Source organism: Pteropus vampyrus, unplaced genomic scaffold (genome assembly GCF_000151845.1).
Source record: "Pteropus vampyrus isolate Shadow unplaced genomic scaffold, Pvam_2.0 Scaffold432, whole genome shotgun sequence".
In the NCBI taxonomy this organism is placed as follows: domain Eukaryota; kingdom Metazoa; phylum Chordata; class Mammalia; order Chiroptera; family Pteropodidae; genus Pteropus; species Pteropus vampyrus.
This window is the reverse complement of record NW_011889213.1, coordinates 120854-136706: the sequence shown is the minus strand read 5'-3', so window position 1 is coordinate 136706 and position 15853 is coordinate 120854. Positions and strand designations below refer to the sequence as shown.

General features: G+C 43.6%; 2 protein-coding genes across 6 annotated transcripts; one reads left to right on the top strand and one right to left on the bottom strand.

The window, feature by feature from the left end:
• Nucleotides 1–577: 577 nt before the first annotated feature.
• PTGES3L (prostaglandin E synthase 3 like) lies at nucleotides 578–5261 on the bottom strand. 4 transcript variants are annotated; one of them, XM_023523945.1, is made up of 8 exons: nucleotides 4767–5261; nucleotides 4291–4494; nucleotides 4121–4187; nucleotides 3917–4015; nucleotides 2306–2395; nucleotides 1575–1628; nucleotides 1041–1068; nucleotides 578–855 (listed from the first exon to the last, which is right to left on the bottom strand). In XM_023523945.1, the coding sequence occupies exons 1-8, from the start codon at nucleotides 5135–5137 to the stop codon at nucleotides 851–853; spliced, it is 918 nt and encodes a 305-aa protein (XP_023379713.1). In that variant the 5' UTR covers nucleotides 5138–5261; the 3' UTR covers nucleotides 578–850. The 4 variants fall into 4 exon arrangements, with proteins under 4 accessions (XP_023379713.1, XP_023379712.1, XP_011379464.1 ...); XM_023523944.1 differs by having other exon boundaries at nucleotides 578–1068; XM_011381162.2 differs by having other exon boundaries at nucleotides 578–1068; nucleotides 4291–4404.
• Nucleotides 5262–5277: 16 nt separating this feature from the next.
• RUNDC1 (RUN domain containing 1) lies at nucleotides 5278–13593 on the top strand. Of its 2 annotated transcripts, XM_023523943.1 has the most exons (6): nucleotides 5278–5800; nucleotides 5954–6094; nucleotides 9090–9248; nucleotides 10239–10437; nucleotides 10886–11005; nucleotides 11425–13593. In XM_023523943.1, the coding sequence occupies exons 1-6, from the start codon at nucleotides 5306–5308 to the stop codon at nucleotides 12288–12290; spliced, it is 1980 nt and encodes a 659-aa protein (XP_023379711.1). In that variant the 5' UTR covers nucleotides 5278–5305; the 3' UTR covers nucleotides 12291–13593. The 2 variants fall into 2 exon arrangements, with proteins under 2 accessions (XP_023379711.1, XP_011379463.1); XM_011381161.2 differs by lacking the exon at nucleotides 5954–6094.
• The last annotated feature ends 2260 nt before the right edge of the window (nucleotides 13594–15853 follow it).

Here is a 15853-nt window from a genome sequence, read left to right as displayed (position 1 = left end):
GAAATAATAGGTGTTATAGGCGTTAAAAATTTAAAAATTAGGGACTGTAAGCTGACAAGGTCCTTGCAATCTGTGAGGTCAACCAAGAGTTGCCTCACCTAAAAATTTTTTAAAAAAATAAAAATAAATAAAAGTTTCTAGAAAACGAAGCAAAATCTGGGCATTGCATTTTAAGTCACAGTTAAAGTACAATTAGGCACTCGAAACATATGTGGATGAGTAGAGTAGCTGATGAATGGAGGACTAAACAGAAAAAGGTATGAACTAATATAACAATTAGCTTTAAAACTATAAAGGGATTTCTTGAGTGTACAGGAAGCTGACTTGAGTTTCTGGCTGGTTCTAGGGTTGGCAGTATTAGCCAAATAGTGAAAGGCTGGTTTCTACTCTGAGAAATCAGAGCATGATCTGTGCATGGGAAAGTCCCCCAGTTTGGTTACAAGCCAGCTCCCAACATCTTCCAATCCAAAACGAGGGCCAGGATCTCTGACACCCACCCCTCTCTTTGAGAGGAACTACAGAGGAAGAAGAGGTATACTTCCAGGAGGAAGAAGTATAAGAAGGAAAGAGACAGAGACCAGTTTCTAGGAATTTATTATAATCTATATGCTGCTTCTTTGATTTTTGCTCTACCGCATATGCACGCATGCTCAAATACTCAAGAGAGCCCTGATGAATGGCCCAAACACAGAGATTACAGCCAATTGGTAGGAAGTCAGAAGGCCCCCTGCCCAGTCTACTCCTCTTCTATCTTGCCATCTGATGCAGCAGCCATAGTCAAGGGCATTTAGTAGGTTCCTGGTAAATCTCTGTAGATAATGATGATGACATGGAAACTGGGGGTGGGGGTTTAGTCTAGAAAGAAGAAATAAAGCATAAAGAAGGACCCTTAATTAAAAGGAACTAGGAAAGTTCAGAGATCTCAAGAGACCCTGGTGCACAGCCAAAGAGCTAATGAAGGCCTAGGCCCTAGTTTGTCAAAGTGACTGGAAGATAGCCACAGCTTCCTCCCCAGCTCTGCTGTCACGTAAATTAATTACTTGTTGCATCTCCACTGTCAGAATCATCCTAGGGGGAAAAAAAAGAGAGAAAAGCACCTGTAAAGTCTGCACCAAGCAAACATTTGTGTTTACAAACACCGCTTACTTCCTCTTGCTCTCCAAGTTTTCCTTTATGATTATCTGAGTCACATAACTTTTGGGGAGGCCAATACAGAAGGATTTAAACTTTGTAAAATAAAATAAACCACTAGTACTCAATAAACAGCACTGTGTCATGCATCATTTAGTTTCAGAATTTCAAATGATGCTCCTGCTCCTTACAGCTGTAAAGATAGTTAACAGGGCCAGGTCTGCTCCAGGATGGAGAAGTAGAGGGGAAGATGGAAGTGAGGACGGTCTTGCTGGGGTTTTCCAAAGCCTGGAGAAGAACATTCGACCTCTTGTGTCAAATTCAGATTTGACTAACATGCACTGAGAACTACAGTGTGCTAGGGACTGAGACAGAAGCTTTCTAGTATCTTATTTTTAAGAACTAAAAGGAAACTGCAGAGCTGAGGGGCAGGCTTTACTTACATCCAGGTCATCCATGGCAGGGGGAGGTCTCTTGGTGCTGACCTTCTTCAAAAGCTAGTGGGAAGAGAAACGTAGTCACAAGAGAGGAAAAAGGGTGAGGGAAGAGCAACCTGCATACTGAGGGACCACAGGAGAATGGTCCCAGCCAGAAAATCACCCTATCTTCCAAGCCCCTAACACATCACTGGAATGAATTGGAGAAAAGTAAATTGATCCCCTTTTTAAAGTAAATTTAAACACACACAGAGCACCCCCTTACTAATCCAGGTTGGAGTCTGCTAGTGTTCTTGTAATTTGAACAAACATTAGCTGAAATTCTGAACCCAAATCACAATGGCAGGGTGCAATTTATTGGGAACTTTTAATGTGAATTTTTATGGTGCCTAGTTTAAGCTTCCCATGAAGTTGGTCTGGCTCAAGACAACACACCCACACAGAAAATAGAAGAGAAAACAAACATTACAGAAAAGTAGGAAAAGGTTTGTCAAACTTTTTCAGAACACAGGCTCTACTCTGTAAATAGTGAGTGAATCTATGTATACAATTCACTAATAGAATATTCATTTCTCCCATCCCTACTAAATATTGCATAAAATACATAAAGAATATCAGCACTGATGAGCAGCTGCATGGGGAGCTCATATATCTCTGCTTAGCCCTGATGACAATCCTCTAGAGAAATGTGTGCAGAGACACAGAGAATGATCAAGATGGACAGAAAATGGCATTACCTCTGCGTAATGTTCCACCTGAGCCAGCTCCACCTCTTCATCCCCTTCCCAGTCTCTCCAATTATCAAAGTCCACAGACAACCACACTGGCTGCAAGAGGAAGCTTGAGAGTCACAAGCCAGGAAGGCAGCAGCTGAAGTGCATAGAAGAGTGTGGGTACATTCACAGGAGCATGGTTGGGGGAAAGAAGGTCAATGGAAGTACAGTCTTCCCAAAAGCACCCCTTTGATTAACCGCCCCTCCGGGTTCCATGTCATTATCATTATCCACAGAGATTTGCCAGGAAACTACTAAATGCCAAGCACAATGCCAGGAATTATAGGGGATGGAAAAGCATAGAAATTCTGCTCTCTGGGAAAAGAATGAGTAGGGAGATACATCTGGAAATATAACTGTGTCTTAAAGCATCATAGGGTCAACCAAGCAAGACATGGAGTCAGAAACAACCCTTCGAGATCCATGTTCCAAGTTCCCACACTGAGACAGGGAAAGAAGTTATTCACTCATTCATTTAATAGATATTTATTGAACATATACTATGGGCCAGACTCTGAGCTTGGCACTGGGATTATAAAAATGCTCAATATGTAGTCCCAGCCATCAAAAAGCAATTGCAAGAGGGAAATGTATATAAATTGCTATAATACAGTGTGGAAAGTGTGGTGGTAGGTTATGTAGAGGATATTTTGGGAACCTAGCCTTCTTGAAGTAGTAGGGCCTTGAAGGATGAGTAGGAGTTAGGTGGGAGAAGGTAGTAGGGTAGAGACTCTTCAGGAAGAAGGTACAGCTTGAGCAAAGGTACAGAGATGAGAAATAGCCTGATATGTGCAAAAGAGCTGCAAGCAGTTTGCTGTGGCTGGAACATGAAATTTGAGGCAGAGAATAATGAGATATAATGCTGCAGAGAAAGGAATAGCCATGGCATGCACTGATATCTCATGCTATGGTGCTTGGACTTGAACCCAAAGGGTAGAAGTTACAAGCTCAAATGCCTGAAGGAGTCAGGGAAATAATGAAAAGGAGTAAAGTGAAGTGTACCACATGTCCCATTTAAAGCTCCAACTCTTAGCATTTGGAAATTTAGAGCAGTGTGGCCAGAGTCTTCATTTTCTGAGAAAAGCTGATAATCTGAATTTTTAGGTGAAATCTCCACATTTTACATTTCAGCAACTGATCAAAAATTCTAAATGTCACCAATCAAAATAATTTTTAACACTGTGAAGACTGCTGAAACAAATTTGAGAGCCAGATCCAATCAGCGAGCAGCTAATTTTCAACCTGTAGAAGAAAAGAAGCCATTGGAGGATATTAAGGGGGTGGGGGGGATGACAGGGTCAAAAGTGTGGTTTAGACAGACCATGCTGGGAGAAATGTATTAGATGGATGGGGGTGGCACGGAAAATACACAACAAACTCAACCAGTGATGGATGAGGCCTGAATTAGGAAGAGATAAAGTAGTGCATTCAATACTATTTAGAAGGTCAAATATTTAGGACCTGGTGAGAGATTAAATGCTGATTGGAAAGGAAGCAAAGTTGATTTCCAGACCTAACCTGGGTACTTGAGTACATGGATAGAGAGCACAAGAGAAAGAGCAGGCTAGTTCCTACCTTAATATCCTCCTTGGTAAGCCGGGGCCAAGCCACCTTTTCCTTCCATTTCCTCACAAAGCAAGTAATGGAGCGGCCAGAGCGCTTATCTTGGGAGTCCTGCCAGATAGAAAACCTCATTCTTAGGGTCCGAGGTTTAAAGTGAATCTCCCATTTCCCAGGCAGCCTTCCCATCCAAACCTTACGGTCCCACCCCACCCTTACCTTGGAGTTCACTTTGGCATAGAACTCAATCTCATTGTACAACTCCACTCCATCTGCATTCTTGCAGCTGAGGAAGAAATGCAGCTGAGATGCAGGAGGCTGAGTGTGGGGGCATTAGGAGAAGGGAAAGTTTTCCCGGAAACCAGGTCTTTCAGAGAGGGGTGCATTACCTAAACACAATGCGGTGGTCTTCTAGGAGCACATGGACGTCAGTGCTGTCCTCAACACAAAACTCCATGAACACATACTTGGGCCTGTCGTACCACAGGGTCCGGGCATGCTGCCTGAAGAGGAGTTGAGGCGGGGCTTCATAGGGGTGGGAGAGGGAAGACTGAGGGCATTTGAGAAAGATGGGAGGAGGGGAAAATGCAGCCCTGTCAAAGTGGAGCTAAATGAGACAGAAGCGGGTGGAAGGGGAGTGACTGGAGTGGGTGTGTGTGGTGAAGGTGAACCTGGGGACAACAAAAGTGTGAGAATAGAGAGGTAGGGAGTTATGGAGAACATCGAGGTCACATACTGCCCCTCGTCACCCCAAAGTTACAGATACCTGGGGCCTGTGGTTCCCATGGTACCTCGCAGAACTTGGAGCGCCCAGAAAATGTGGGACAAGAAATCTCCACAGCAAAGGGCGGCCGGAAACACTCACCGTGCCATGGCGGCTCCCGCTGCCCGGTGGCATTTGGAGTCTGAGGCAAGGACTATCTTTAGATCCTTGGGACGCCCCCAGCAGCTGCTTCTCCTTATACGGTCGGGGGAAGGGTTTAGAGGCAAGTGGGATACGGCTCTACCGTCAAGGGGGCCGCACTCGGGAGAGACTGTGGGAGAGCATAATCCTTGCAGCCCTTCAGATCTTGGAGTCTCCAGAAATGTACAGATTAGGAAGGGATGACACACCCACTGGGACCAGGGCCACGGCCACACTATACTTGATACACACGGAATGACTATTCCGGCTTCATTCACCTGTTTATCAATGCTTAGTAAACTCAGTGCCTGATTCACAATAAGGTGCTCCATAAAAAATTATTGGCCCGAATTAAATCCCATGGGAAGGCCCGCCCTCGGTGACGTCTGCAACTCGGTGACGTCTGAGTCCTGCCCACCGGCTCCTCCGGTTTCCAGGAAGCGCGCCGTTGCCATGGCAGCAAGGGGGCGCGGCTGACGTGCGGCATCGTTTCCGGGAAAATGGCGGCTGTCGAAGCAGCTGCGGAGCCGCTAACGGTGGTGGCGGCCGTTGGACTAAAGGCAAAGAACGAAGAGGAGGAAGAAGAGTCGCTGCCACCGTTCGAGGCGGTGCGCTGGGCCCCGGTGGGGGCAGTGGCGGAGGCCGGGCCTGGGGCGACTGCATTTTCAGAAGAGGCGGCGGCCGAGGAGCCCGGCCCGACCCCGGGCTCCCCGCCCGACTCGCCTGGCCGGACGCTGCGGCGGCTGCGGGCGGAGCGGCGGCGGCTGGACTCGGCGCTGCTTGCGCTGTCCTCTCACTTTGCTCAGGTGCAGTTCCGCTTGCGCCAAGTGGTGCGCGGAGCGCCGGCGGAGCAGCAGCGCCTCCTGCGCGAGCTCGAGGACTTCGCCTTCCGCGGCTGCCCTCACGTCCTGGGTTATGGGGAGCCCGAGGACACCGCCAGCGACGAGGCCGACGGGCTGCTGGAGATCCAGCCACGGTTGCGGGGCGAGGACCAGGTGAGCAGCTGGGGCTAGGCCCGGAGGGATATGGGAATGGGATAGGGTTGGGTGAGTGGCGATGCAGAGGTGAATGAAGGTAGCTGGAGTGAGAAGCCGACCGTTCGTGCGTCCGAGACAAAGACTGAGACAAGTGTGCGGGGCCCGCCAAAGGACAGGAACCTGATTGTGAGAGGTGTCCGGTGTGATGACATGAAGGGCAGAGGAGCAGTGAGCGAAGATAGTATTCAGAGGGCAACAGAGCGAGCAACCGAAGCAATGCTGCTCTCGCTCACTTTGCTGTCACCTCATAAAGTAAGTGCTGGTACCTTTGCTGATAGAGTGCCTCGACCCTGTGGATGGGGAAAATTGGCTAGTGAAGGGCAAGTGAATTGGAATCCATGAAAATTTAGATCTACTCTCTGCCCCTGCTTTCCTGGAATCTAGAGAATCTTTAATCTTTAGACTCGTCTGAGTGAGAGCTCTGGTGAACAACAAATTAAAAGAAACACAACTCCTGATTTTATGAATTTCCTAATTATGGTATTTTATAACTCCTTCCCCATCCTGCTTAATAAATAAGTATTCTAAATGAGGTCCCTTTGGTAACAGACATGATCTATTCACTTAGCCTACCCCAAGAAGTTCTGAGAATCTATATACCACACCCAGTGAATGTTTTCTTATAGTCTTTGAATGTTTTCATACACTCTCTGGAAGTGCACAGTTGTACATAGGTGTTGAAGAGACTCACCATCTTTTCTCCACCTTTTTATTTTTCAAGTTACAACCTAAATGTGGCTTTCTTCCCACTTAAGTTGGTTTAAACCAAGAAGACTTATCAGTAACAGATACTGAACTGTTTATTTTAATCTGAAATGTTCCAGCACAATCCTGTGTTTACTGTTCCACCCTTCTCTTCACATACCCACAGCTCCTCAAGGAGCAGGCATCTCAAATTGCCAGACATTTAAGGAATAGAAAGGATAGAAAGAATTATTGTGGCCAGGCCCTGTTCAGGGGTGAGGAGCACCAAAGGTTCCCTGTGGATGTGGTGCTCTTTTGGTTGTTCATTTCACTTTTAGAGACAGTACAGCAAAAAACGAAAAACAGTGCAGTGCTCAAAAACACCTAACAAGCAGCCATAATCTTGTGTGTATATATTGACACATGAACAGATTAGTGCCAAAGTGGAGGGTATGTGTGAACCAAATGATTTACTTATCAGTTCCAGATATTTTTAACCAGTATTTTATTCCATTTCATACTGGAAGTTATTTTTTACTTCCTGCCTTTCACCGGAACTCATCATTCTGACCTATTAAACTTGTTCACTCACACTCCAATAAACAGCATACTAGAACTACCATGGCAAGTGACAAGAGTTCAGCAGACATTCTCATGAAAACGGAATCAGGATTTATGACTGGTTTCTTTCTTCCTTGGCTTCATAAAGTTGGGATACAATGAAAACACAAAGTTTATCCAGTTCTTGCTCCTTGGGCTGATTAGACAACTTCCTCCATAGTTCATTATAGCATTCCCCCCTATCCAAGGGGAATATAATCCAAGGCCCCCAATGGATGCCCAATAATATTTGGATAATATCAAACTTATATACTACGTTTTTTCCTATACTTACATACCTATGTTAAAGTTTAATTTATAAATTAGAAACAATAAGAGATTAACAACAATACCTAATAATAAAATAGGACAACTATAACAATATACTACAATAAAAGTTATGTGAATGTCTTTGGACCATTAGGAAGTAAAATAAGGGTTACCTGAACACAAGCACTACAATACCGCAACAATCAATCTGATAACCAGAATGACTACTAAGTGACTAGTGGACAGGTGGTGCATACAGCGTGGATACCTTGGTACTCTAGACAAAGGAGTGATTCAGACCCACATTTCCTCACGCTGCTCAGAACGGTGCACAATTTAAAACGTATGAATTATTTCTGGAAATTTCTATTTAATATTTTTGGACCTCAGATGACCGCAGGCAACTGAAATCACAAAAAGCGAAACCATAGATAAGGGTGGACTATGAATTTGTAATGTTGTTTTCTACCAGATTCAGTTCAGTAACATACAACAAGTGTGTATTGAGAGCTAGGCACTGTGCGAGGCCTTTAGGGTACAAAGTCAAGGTGTTCATAGACTGGGGGAGATAGAATCCTAATCAAATTACTTGAGCTAAAGTAGAAGTGTGTACAAAACGCAGAGGGGTAAATGATGCCTGGGGAACTTGAGGAAACCTCTTAAAGGATAGCTAGGCCTCTTGGGGGAGAGGCACAGCGTTCTAAGGAAAACCAAAAGATTGAAGGGGGAATATCCTGAGAGAAGGCTTCTTTCATGTTGAATAAAGCTAAAGCAAGAGGATTGCTTTTTAAATAGCTCGAAAGAAACTTAATTTGTTTTTCATCTGTTCTCTTTCATACCTTACTTCTGGAGGGCTTGGTAAGTACCATTTTAAGGTTAAATTTAATATCCTATAGGCTTCTAGTTTAAAATGCAGCCTTACACATGCATGATTTGCTGGGTTTGCTTTGCTTTGTTTTTGATACTCAAGAAAGGCATAGAAGAACCAATGTTTGAGTATACATTAGCAAGACTTCGCCACTCTGAAGGGATCATTTAAATGCAGAAACTACCTGGTGGCCAACAGTGAGAAAAGTAGTCACTGCTCAGGGAAACTTAGCAGACATTTTTTTTTAAATATTCTTACCTTCTCACCCCCATTATTTGACTATGAAGTTTTTTTTACCGCCCCAGGCACCTGCATTTATTCTTTTGATTCTTTTGATTTTGTAATACATTGGAGGGGCTTTGAACCTTTAAAAAACTGGTTTTGTTATAAAGCCTTTATCTAAACCCTTTCCTCCAGATTCTCTTGCAAAATTTGGCTGCAGAAAATATTCAGTTGTTCTGTGGTAATTGGCTGTGGAGGACAGCATGTCTAATTGCTGAGAGGCTGTCTTGGCTAAGATAAATTGTCTCAATCCTAACCAGACCTTTGAAAAAAAAAAAAAAGCAGTCTTAACAAAAGGCCCCATTGTGTTCATATCCTATTTCCAATGAAGGATAAATACTTTCTTAAAGAAAACACAGATTTAATAAATTGCCCTGAAGAAATAATTACTCATTTTGAACCTATCTTATAAATTCCATATTTCATCTGGATTATTTGGAAACATTTTATATTTTACTAGTCATCGTTGGCTTTAGATGATTCTAAATGTTCTCTGAATTTTCCTTTTCCTATGAAATAAACCTAAGTATTTTTTCATCTTAGAGTGAGCAGGAGAAACGGGAACGTCTGGAAACCCAAAGGGAGAAGCAGAAGGAACTGATACTGCAGCTGAAAACCCAGCTAGATGACCTGGAAACCTTTGCCTATCAAGAAGGCAATTATGACTCCCTCCCACAGTCCATGGTCTTAGAAAGACAGCGGGTGAGTAGACAACAGGCATCTCCACCACTACCTAAGGTTATCTTGTTCTTTTCAGCGTTTACAGGACATTCTTTCCTAGCTTGTTTGCTCTTGGCCTTACTGAGAATTCCTTCGCTGGCCCAGATCGAGGGGAAATTTTACTATTACATGGGACCAGTCTTTATTCACACATGGAAACACAAGTTCCAAAGATTTATAATATGATGACTGAGCTCTTTCTTTTTGGTAGTTATTAATAATAGTAGTACTATATAATATTAACAATACAACTTTCTTTTATTTGATCATTAAAACAGTTCTACTTGGGCACATTATACAATTTAAACTAGCTTTTCTTCCTCACAACCAGTTGGTAACTATTCTAGGAATCCAGACTGACATTAATGCTGTATTTATTTAAGCAACACCTGGATAGATAGGTAAATTTGCTGGTAGAAATACAGCTACAGCCTCCCCTACATGTTTCTCCCTGAGATGTGGCTGTTTCTATAGCTGGACTGGAGTTAATTATCTAGATTTCCTCGTTCCTAATATTATCACGAGGATATTTTGGCTTTAATGTACCTTGATGTTTTATAAAGGTTTTTCATTGGAAGAAGGAATGAGAAGGACTAGAACTAAGAAAAATTAGGATTTATTCCTTTGAAGGCCTTGGGAGAAGCTAAGAATGAGGCTTTTTGGGTCATCAGCCACTTTAGATTATTCACACTGTTGTTCTCTTGTGTGAAACTTGCCTGGCTTGGTGGAACATTTGCAGGGAGAGGAGCCATTTCTGTCAGTGAGGAACCAAGGATTCTTGTTACTCTCAGAGAAGAGAAGGGTCTCTCCTCACCGTGATCAGCAATTGCTTCATTTTCTCTGATGAATTTGGAAGCTCTCTGTATCTTTGATTTCTGTTTAAGGGTAGGAGGTGTACTCATAAAGATTCCCCTTCCTAACTCTCTCCCTGAAACTTCCAAAGGGTGTGCTCATTGCTTGTGGTTTTTATAGGTGATCATAGATGAGTTAATAAAGAAACTGGACATGAATCTGAATGAGGACATCAGTTCACTGTCCACTGAAGAGCTTCGACAGCGTGTGGATGCAGCCGTGGCTCAGATTGTCAACCCAGCCCGAGTGAAAGAACAGTTAGTTGAGCAGCTGAAAACTCAGATCCGAGACCTTGAGATGTTCATCAACTTCATCCAAGGTCAGAGGAGCAGGTGGGAAGAGGAAGGTTGACAGACGTTATGATAATTCTATGTATTCTGAGTACTAATATTTGAAAGCGCCAATCTTCATGTACTGTTTATGAAGTTTGATCAGTTAATAAGGGAGTCAGCATGGTAGAGTAGAAAGAACATGGATTTTGGAACTGGGTAGTTAAAATCCCAGCTCTGCCACTTACTGGCTTCATGTCCTTGGGCTGGTTCCTAACCTATTTGGTCTTACTCTCCTCACCCATAAAATGATTCATGCTTCCTTCAGCAAATATTTATTGAGCCAGCAACTATATGCCAGTCGCTGTTCTACACACTTAAATAAGATATATTTGTGAAAGTTTTGTCATGTGGTAGGCACTAGTAAATATTTTTCCTTTAAAAATCTGCCATAAAGAGGCTAAATAAGTATCTCTTCTTTGTAACTTCTAATTACAGATGAAGTAGGGAGCCCGCTGCAGACAGACAGTGGACACTGTGATTGCAAAGCCAATGGGAAGATAGAAAATGGCTCCACCAGAACAGGCAGCAGTAGACTGCCTCCAGGAAACAGTAAACGTGAGTAAACAGATTAGGCAAGTCTATAGAGTCAGAAAGTAGATTAGTGGTTGCATAGGGCTTGGGTTGGGGAGAAATTGTGAATGGGAAATGCTAATGGTACATGGTGTTTAGGTGGGATGTTGGTTACACAATTCTGTGAGTATACTAAAAAACCACTGAACTATATACTTTAAGTGGGTGAATTCTATGGTATGTGAATGATATCTCAATATAGCTGTTAATTAACCAAAAAAGGGGAAGTCCAGCAGCATCCTTAACCAAAATAACTAAGTCCAGTGACATCCTGGGTGGCTCTGGGCTTCATGTGGAACCCATACATAACTCAGAAGCAAGACTTGATCTCAGCTTGTGGCTTGTTGAATGTACTTCTGTGTCATTGTGGCCCTAACTAATGAGCCATTATGTTTTCTAAACAGAAAAGGCAGAAGATGTGAAGAGAGTTCGAGAGACAGGGCTGCACCTGATGCGGCGAGCACTGGCAGTGCTCCAGATCTTTGCTGTTAGTCAGTTTGGTTGTGCCACGGGCCAGATCCCACAAACTCTGTGGCCAAGGGGCCAGGCTGACAGGGACTACTCTCCCTTACTGAAGAGGCTAGAGGTGTCAGTAGACAGAGTGAAGCAGCTAGCCTTAAGGCACCAGCCACATGACCACGTCATCACCTCTGCCAACCTCCAGGACCTCTCTCTGGGAGGCAAAGACGAGCTGACTACTGCTGTGCGGAAGGAGCTAACGGTGGCTGTGAGGGACCTTCTGGCCCATGGATTATATGCCACCTCACCAGGGATGAGCCTTGTGATGGCCCCAATTGCTTGTTTGCTGCCAGCCTTCTCCTCGGCCCCTGAAGCCATGCACCCCTGGGAGCTTTTTGTAAAGTACTACCATGCTAAGAACGGCCGTGCTTATGTGGAATCCCCAGCCCGGAAGCTCTCTCAGTCCTTCGCCCTGCCTGTTATGGGAGGCAGTGTCGTAACACCCAAGCAGAGCCTACTGACAGCCATCCACATGGTGCTGACAGAGCACGACCCTTTTAAGCGCAGTGCAGACTCAGAGTTGAAGGCCTTGGTGTGCATGGCATTGAATGAGCAGCGTCTCGTGTCCTGGGTGAACCTCATCTGCAAGTCAGGGTCGCTCATCGAGCCCCACTACCAGCCCTGGAGCTACATGGCACACACAGGCTTTGAGAGTGCCCTCAACCTGCTCAGTCGCCTCAGCAGCCTCAAGTTCAGCCTCCCTGTAGACCTTGCTGTGCGCCAGCTCAAGAACATCAAAGATGCCTTTTAATGGGAATGCCCTGGCCCTACCCCACCACCTTGCTCAGTGAGGAAAGATGGTTAGTCTTCAGAGTGTGGAGAAAGGAGTAGGAGGAAGGATTAAAGACGTTTTCCCCAACCAAATGATTGCAAAGTCTCATTTCCCCACCAGCGAGGCATCTCAGAAAGAAATTCTGAAGACTCTGTTTAAAGGTTCTTCCCTAGTGTATAACCACAGTGTACATGTGGCACATAAATCAGTCATGGCACACAATTAATGCACCAACTCCTCATGCCATGTCTGACTTTCAGAAAACCCAGATTGCACTAACCATTCTCTTTATGACTGTGAGTGACAATATGAATGAGTTGTTGGTCCTGGAAGACATTTGTCTTGAGGCTCCTGTTGGGAGCCAAGGTCAAGTGAGGCTATGTATATTCAGTAGCTGCCTCTAAAACTAGGAATGGGAATATTCTGAGGACACTGTTTCTAAGGGAATTAACCACAAGTTGATTTTAATATGAGCCCTTTTTCATGTAGAGGTAAGAACTGAAATCTGTTCTTGGCAAGGTGGTCCTCTTCTCACGGCACAGACGATGGTCTTTTGGTTTTAGAGCTGGTTGTTTATAAGGAATGACAACCATTGTCTGGTACCATGTCCTCTGGCAAGTAACCTTTCCTCTCTGCACCTCCCAACGAGACTCTGATAATCTCAGAAGTAGACATGTTAGAAGTATACTTCTTGAATCATTGTCACCCGAGGCAAGTGTGAATAGGAAAACCGATCAGTGACCAGCAGGCAACTCCTTCCAGGGCTGTGACTCCTCTTGTCCTGGAGGCTGGATGATGGAGGAGGTCTGATCATGAGATAAATACTACAGAGCTGGGGAAATAAGACAGGTCAGTGTTGACAGACAAGGGACTAAACACTTCATTGTAAAACTGACTCTAGAGTGGTCCTATTTGGTTTTCAGTATTTCAGCCTTTTTAGTTGATATTTGTCATTCAGCCTACATACGGCTCCAGGACTGACCAAAGATGGGCAAAGTGTATCACTTTCTGGAAAACCAAATGGGCTCCCAACACTACTGATTCAGCATTATGTCATATATTAAATTGCCAGCTGCACTTTGTGTCTGCACTATTGTGTAGTGCATTTTACCTTAAATTTTTTTAGCAACATGTTATTTAAGATGTATTATTGATAATTCATTAGAATTAGTTCTCCATCTGTGTGAAACAGAATAAATGTAAAATGTGAAAAAAGTGATACATGTGTGATTGCTAATAAAATCCTAGTAATTTGTATAGATGCCCTACAAATATTCAGAGACCCTTGGCTTTGGCTGTAAGTCTTGTCTGGGCATTATCAGGCCATTGGATCCAGATCATTTCTTTGAGCTATGTCTAGCTCCTGGCCTTTCTGCCTCTTCTCTGCCCTCTGCCCAAGATCAACTCAGCTTTGGTGGTGGTTTTTTGCCCCCTGAGTAAATTCACTAAAAAGTGCCCTGTCTCACCCAGGCCTCCAGTCCCATCCCCACAGCAGCCACCACACATGCCACTTTTGGAAATGGCACTTATAAATCTATTCGGATATCATTTAGGTTGGGTGACAACTGCTATAGCCATATGGCATAGTCCTGGGTCACCCCAGTATTATCTTTTTTAATCCTCAAAGACTAATTTGTATTAAGGTTTTGTGCTAGCATCATGGGAAGCATTTTTGTATGTGTCATCTTAATTTAATTTTCACTAGTAAGGCAGGACAATATTATCCCCATTTATAGTTGAGGAAACTAAACTGCAGAAAGCTGAATATTTTGTTTGGGTTTACATGATGAGAGAGCTGGGATTTGAATTCCAATTGCCTGAATCCATATTCTAGGTACATCAACAGCCTATTTAATGTTACTTGTCATGGTACCTCACTGTATCATGCTGCTGCTTGATCTTTTGTTCCTCTCCCTCCTTTCTCAAAAGTAAGATCTATCTATAGAACATATGGCTCCACTCCAGACCTGAATTGGAATCTGTTGGGTTAGAGATGCATCTTTAATAAGCAACCCAAGCAATTCTGATGCACACAAAAGTGTGAGGGGCAACTGAAGAACTGAGGCTGGTTCTGTTAGGGAGTAGATGGAAAGGGACAGAAAAGATTTTAAAGACAAGGCAAAATTCACAAGATTTAGTTACTAATTTTATTTAGAGAGAGTTTGTGAGAAGAGTCCAAGGCAATTATTAGATTTCAGGGTTTGGTTTCTGTCTTTTAAGGAAGCAACAGCAAAAGAGGCAGAAGCAGATATGGAGGCTGGGAGAAGACAGTGGAGGTGGAAATGGACAAGGTAGTATGGTATGGTGGAAAGAGCACTGGGTCTGGAATGGGGAGACCTTGCTCTGCATCACCAACTGTGACTTTGCTGCTCTAGAACTGTCCTCTCATCTTCGAGAGGCCAGAGTAGATGATTTCTGAGGCCCCTTTCAACTCTAAAATGTCATATTCCAAATTAAAGAAGAAAATGTTTTAATTGACCGTAGAAATATAAGTACGTAATTAAGGTGCTGAACTGTTGTAATGGGGTCCCGATGGCTGCAGGGGAAAGAAAATGGTCCCTGGAGAGCTTTGAGAAAATTGATGAAATCCCGACTGGTCCCACAACTTGCCCAAGATCAATCCTATAGATTTTTTGATGTTCAGATGAGCAAAAAAACAGTAAGATGGTTTCTCTCTCTTGAACTTGGAAGATAAAGAACCATCTAAAAACACTCCTGATGGGAGTGATGGGAAATAATTCTCGTTTGAAAGCCAACTAGACCTGAGTTCAAACCTAGATTTGAATCCCATCTATGCTACTGATCAGGCTCAACCTCAGACAGAATCTCAATTTCTTCATGTCTAAAAGGAAGAAAAATAGGCTGTTGACTTACCCAAAGTGCCTAGCACAAGAGTAAAATGCTCAAGTATGGTGACAGGATAAACAGCATGGGCTCAGAAGGCCTGCTTGAGTCTGTGTCCCTGCTTCACCACTTACTAGCTGTAGACTTTGGGCAACGTAATCTCTCTAAACCTCAGTTTCTTCAACTGTAGAAAGGAAATAATAGTATCTATCTCCTAGTGTTGTTATGAGGATCAAGTGAAATACGTAAATATAGTAACTAACTAGACTTAGCATAGGATAAGCAGCTACTATCACCATCATCATCTTTCACCACCAATACTGCTAGTCTGTAAGTCTGTAACTAGACTCTAAATGGCGGAGGCAAGTATCCTTGTTTGATTGATCTTCGTCCCTCCTTCCTTACACCTAACAGTTCACACAGTGGTCACTAAAAATTGTGCTATTTTTTAACTTCTTTCAAGGCCAGAAAAGTAAATTTCAAATTGTGTGACCCTCCCAGCGTCAGAGAAAGGAACTACAACCAAAGGGCAGCGAAGCAGCAGATTCAAAAGGCTGAGCGCTTTCAAGCCTTGAGCTTCCCACTGTACGCTAAAGACGACTCTTTGACCTTTGTCAATTGCTGGAGCTACCAATAAACTTTGATTTGAATAAATGAACAGCCAGGCCTTGCTTTCCCACAATAGCTTCTTCCGCCCC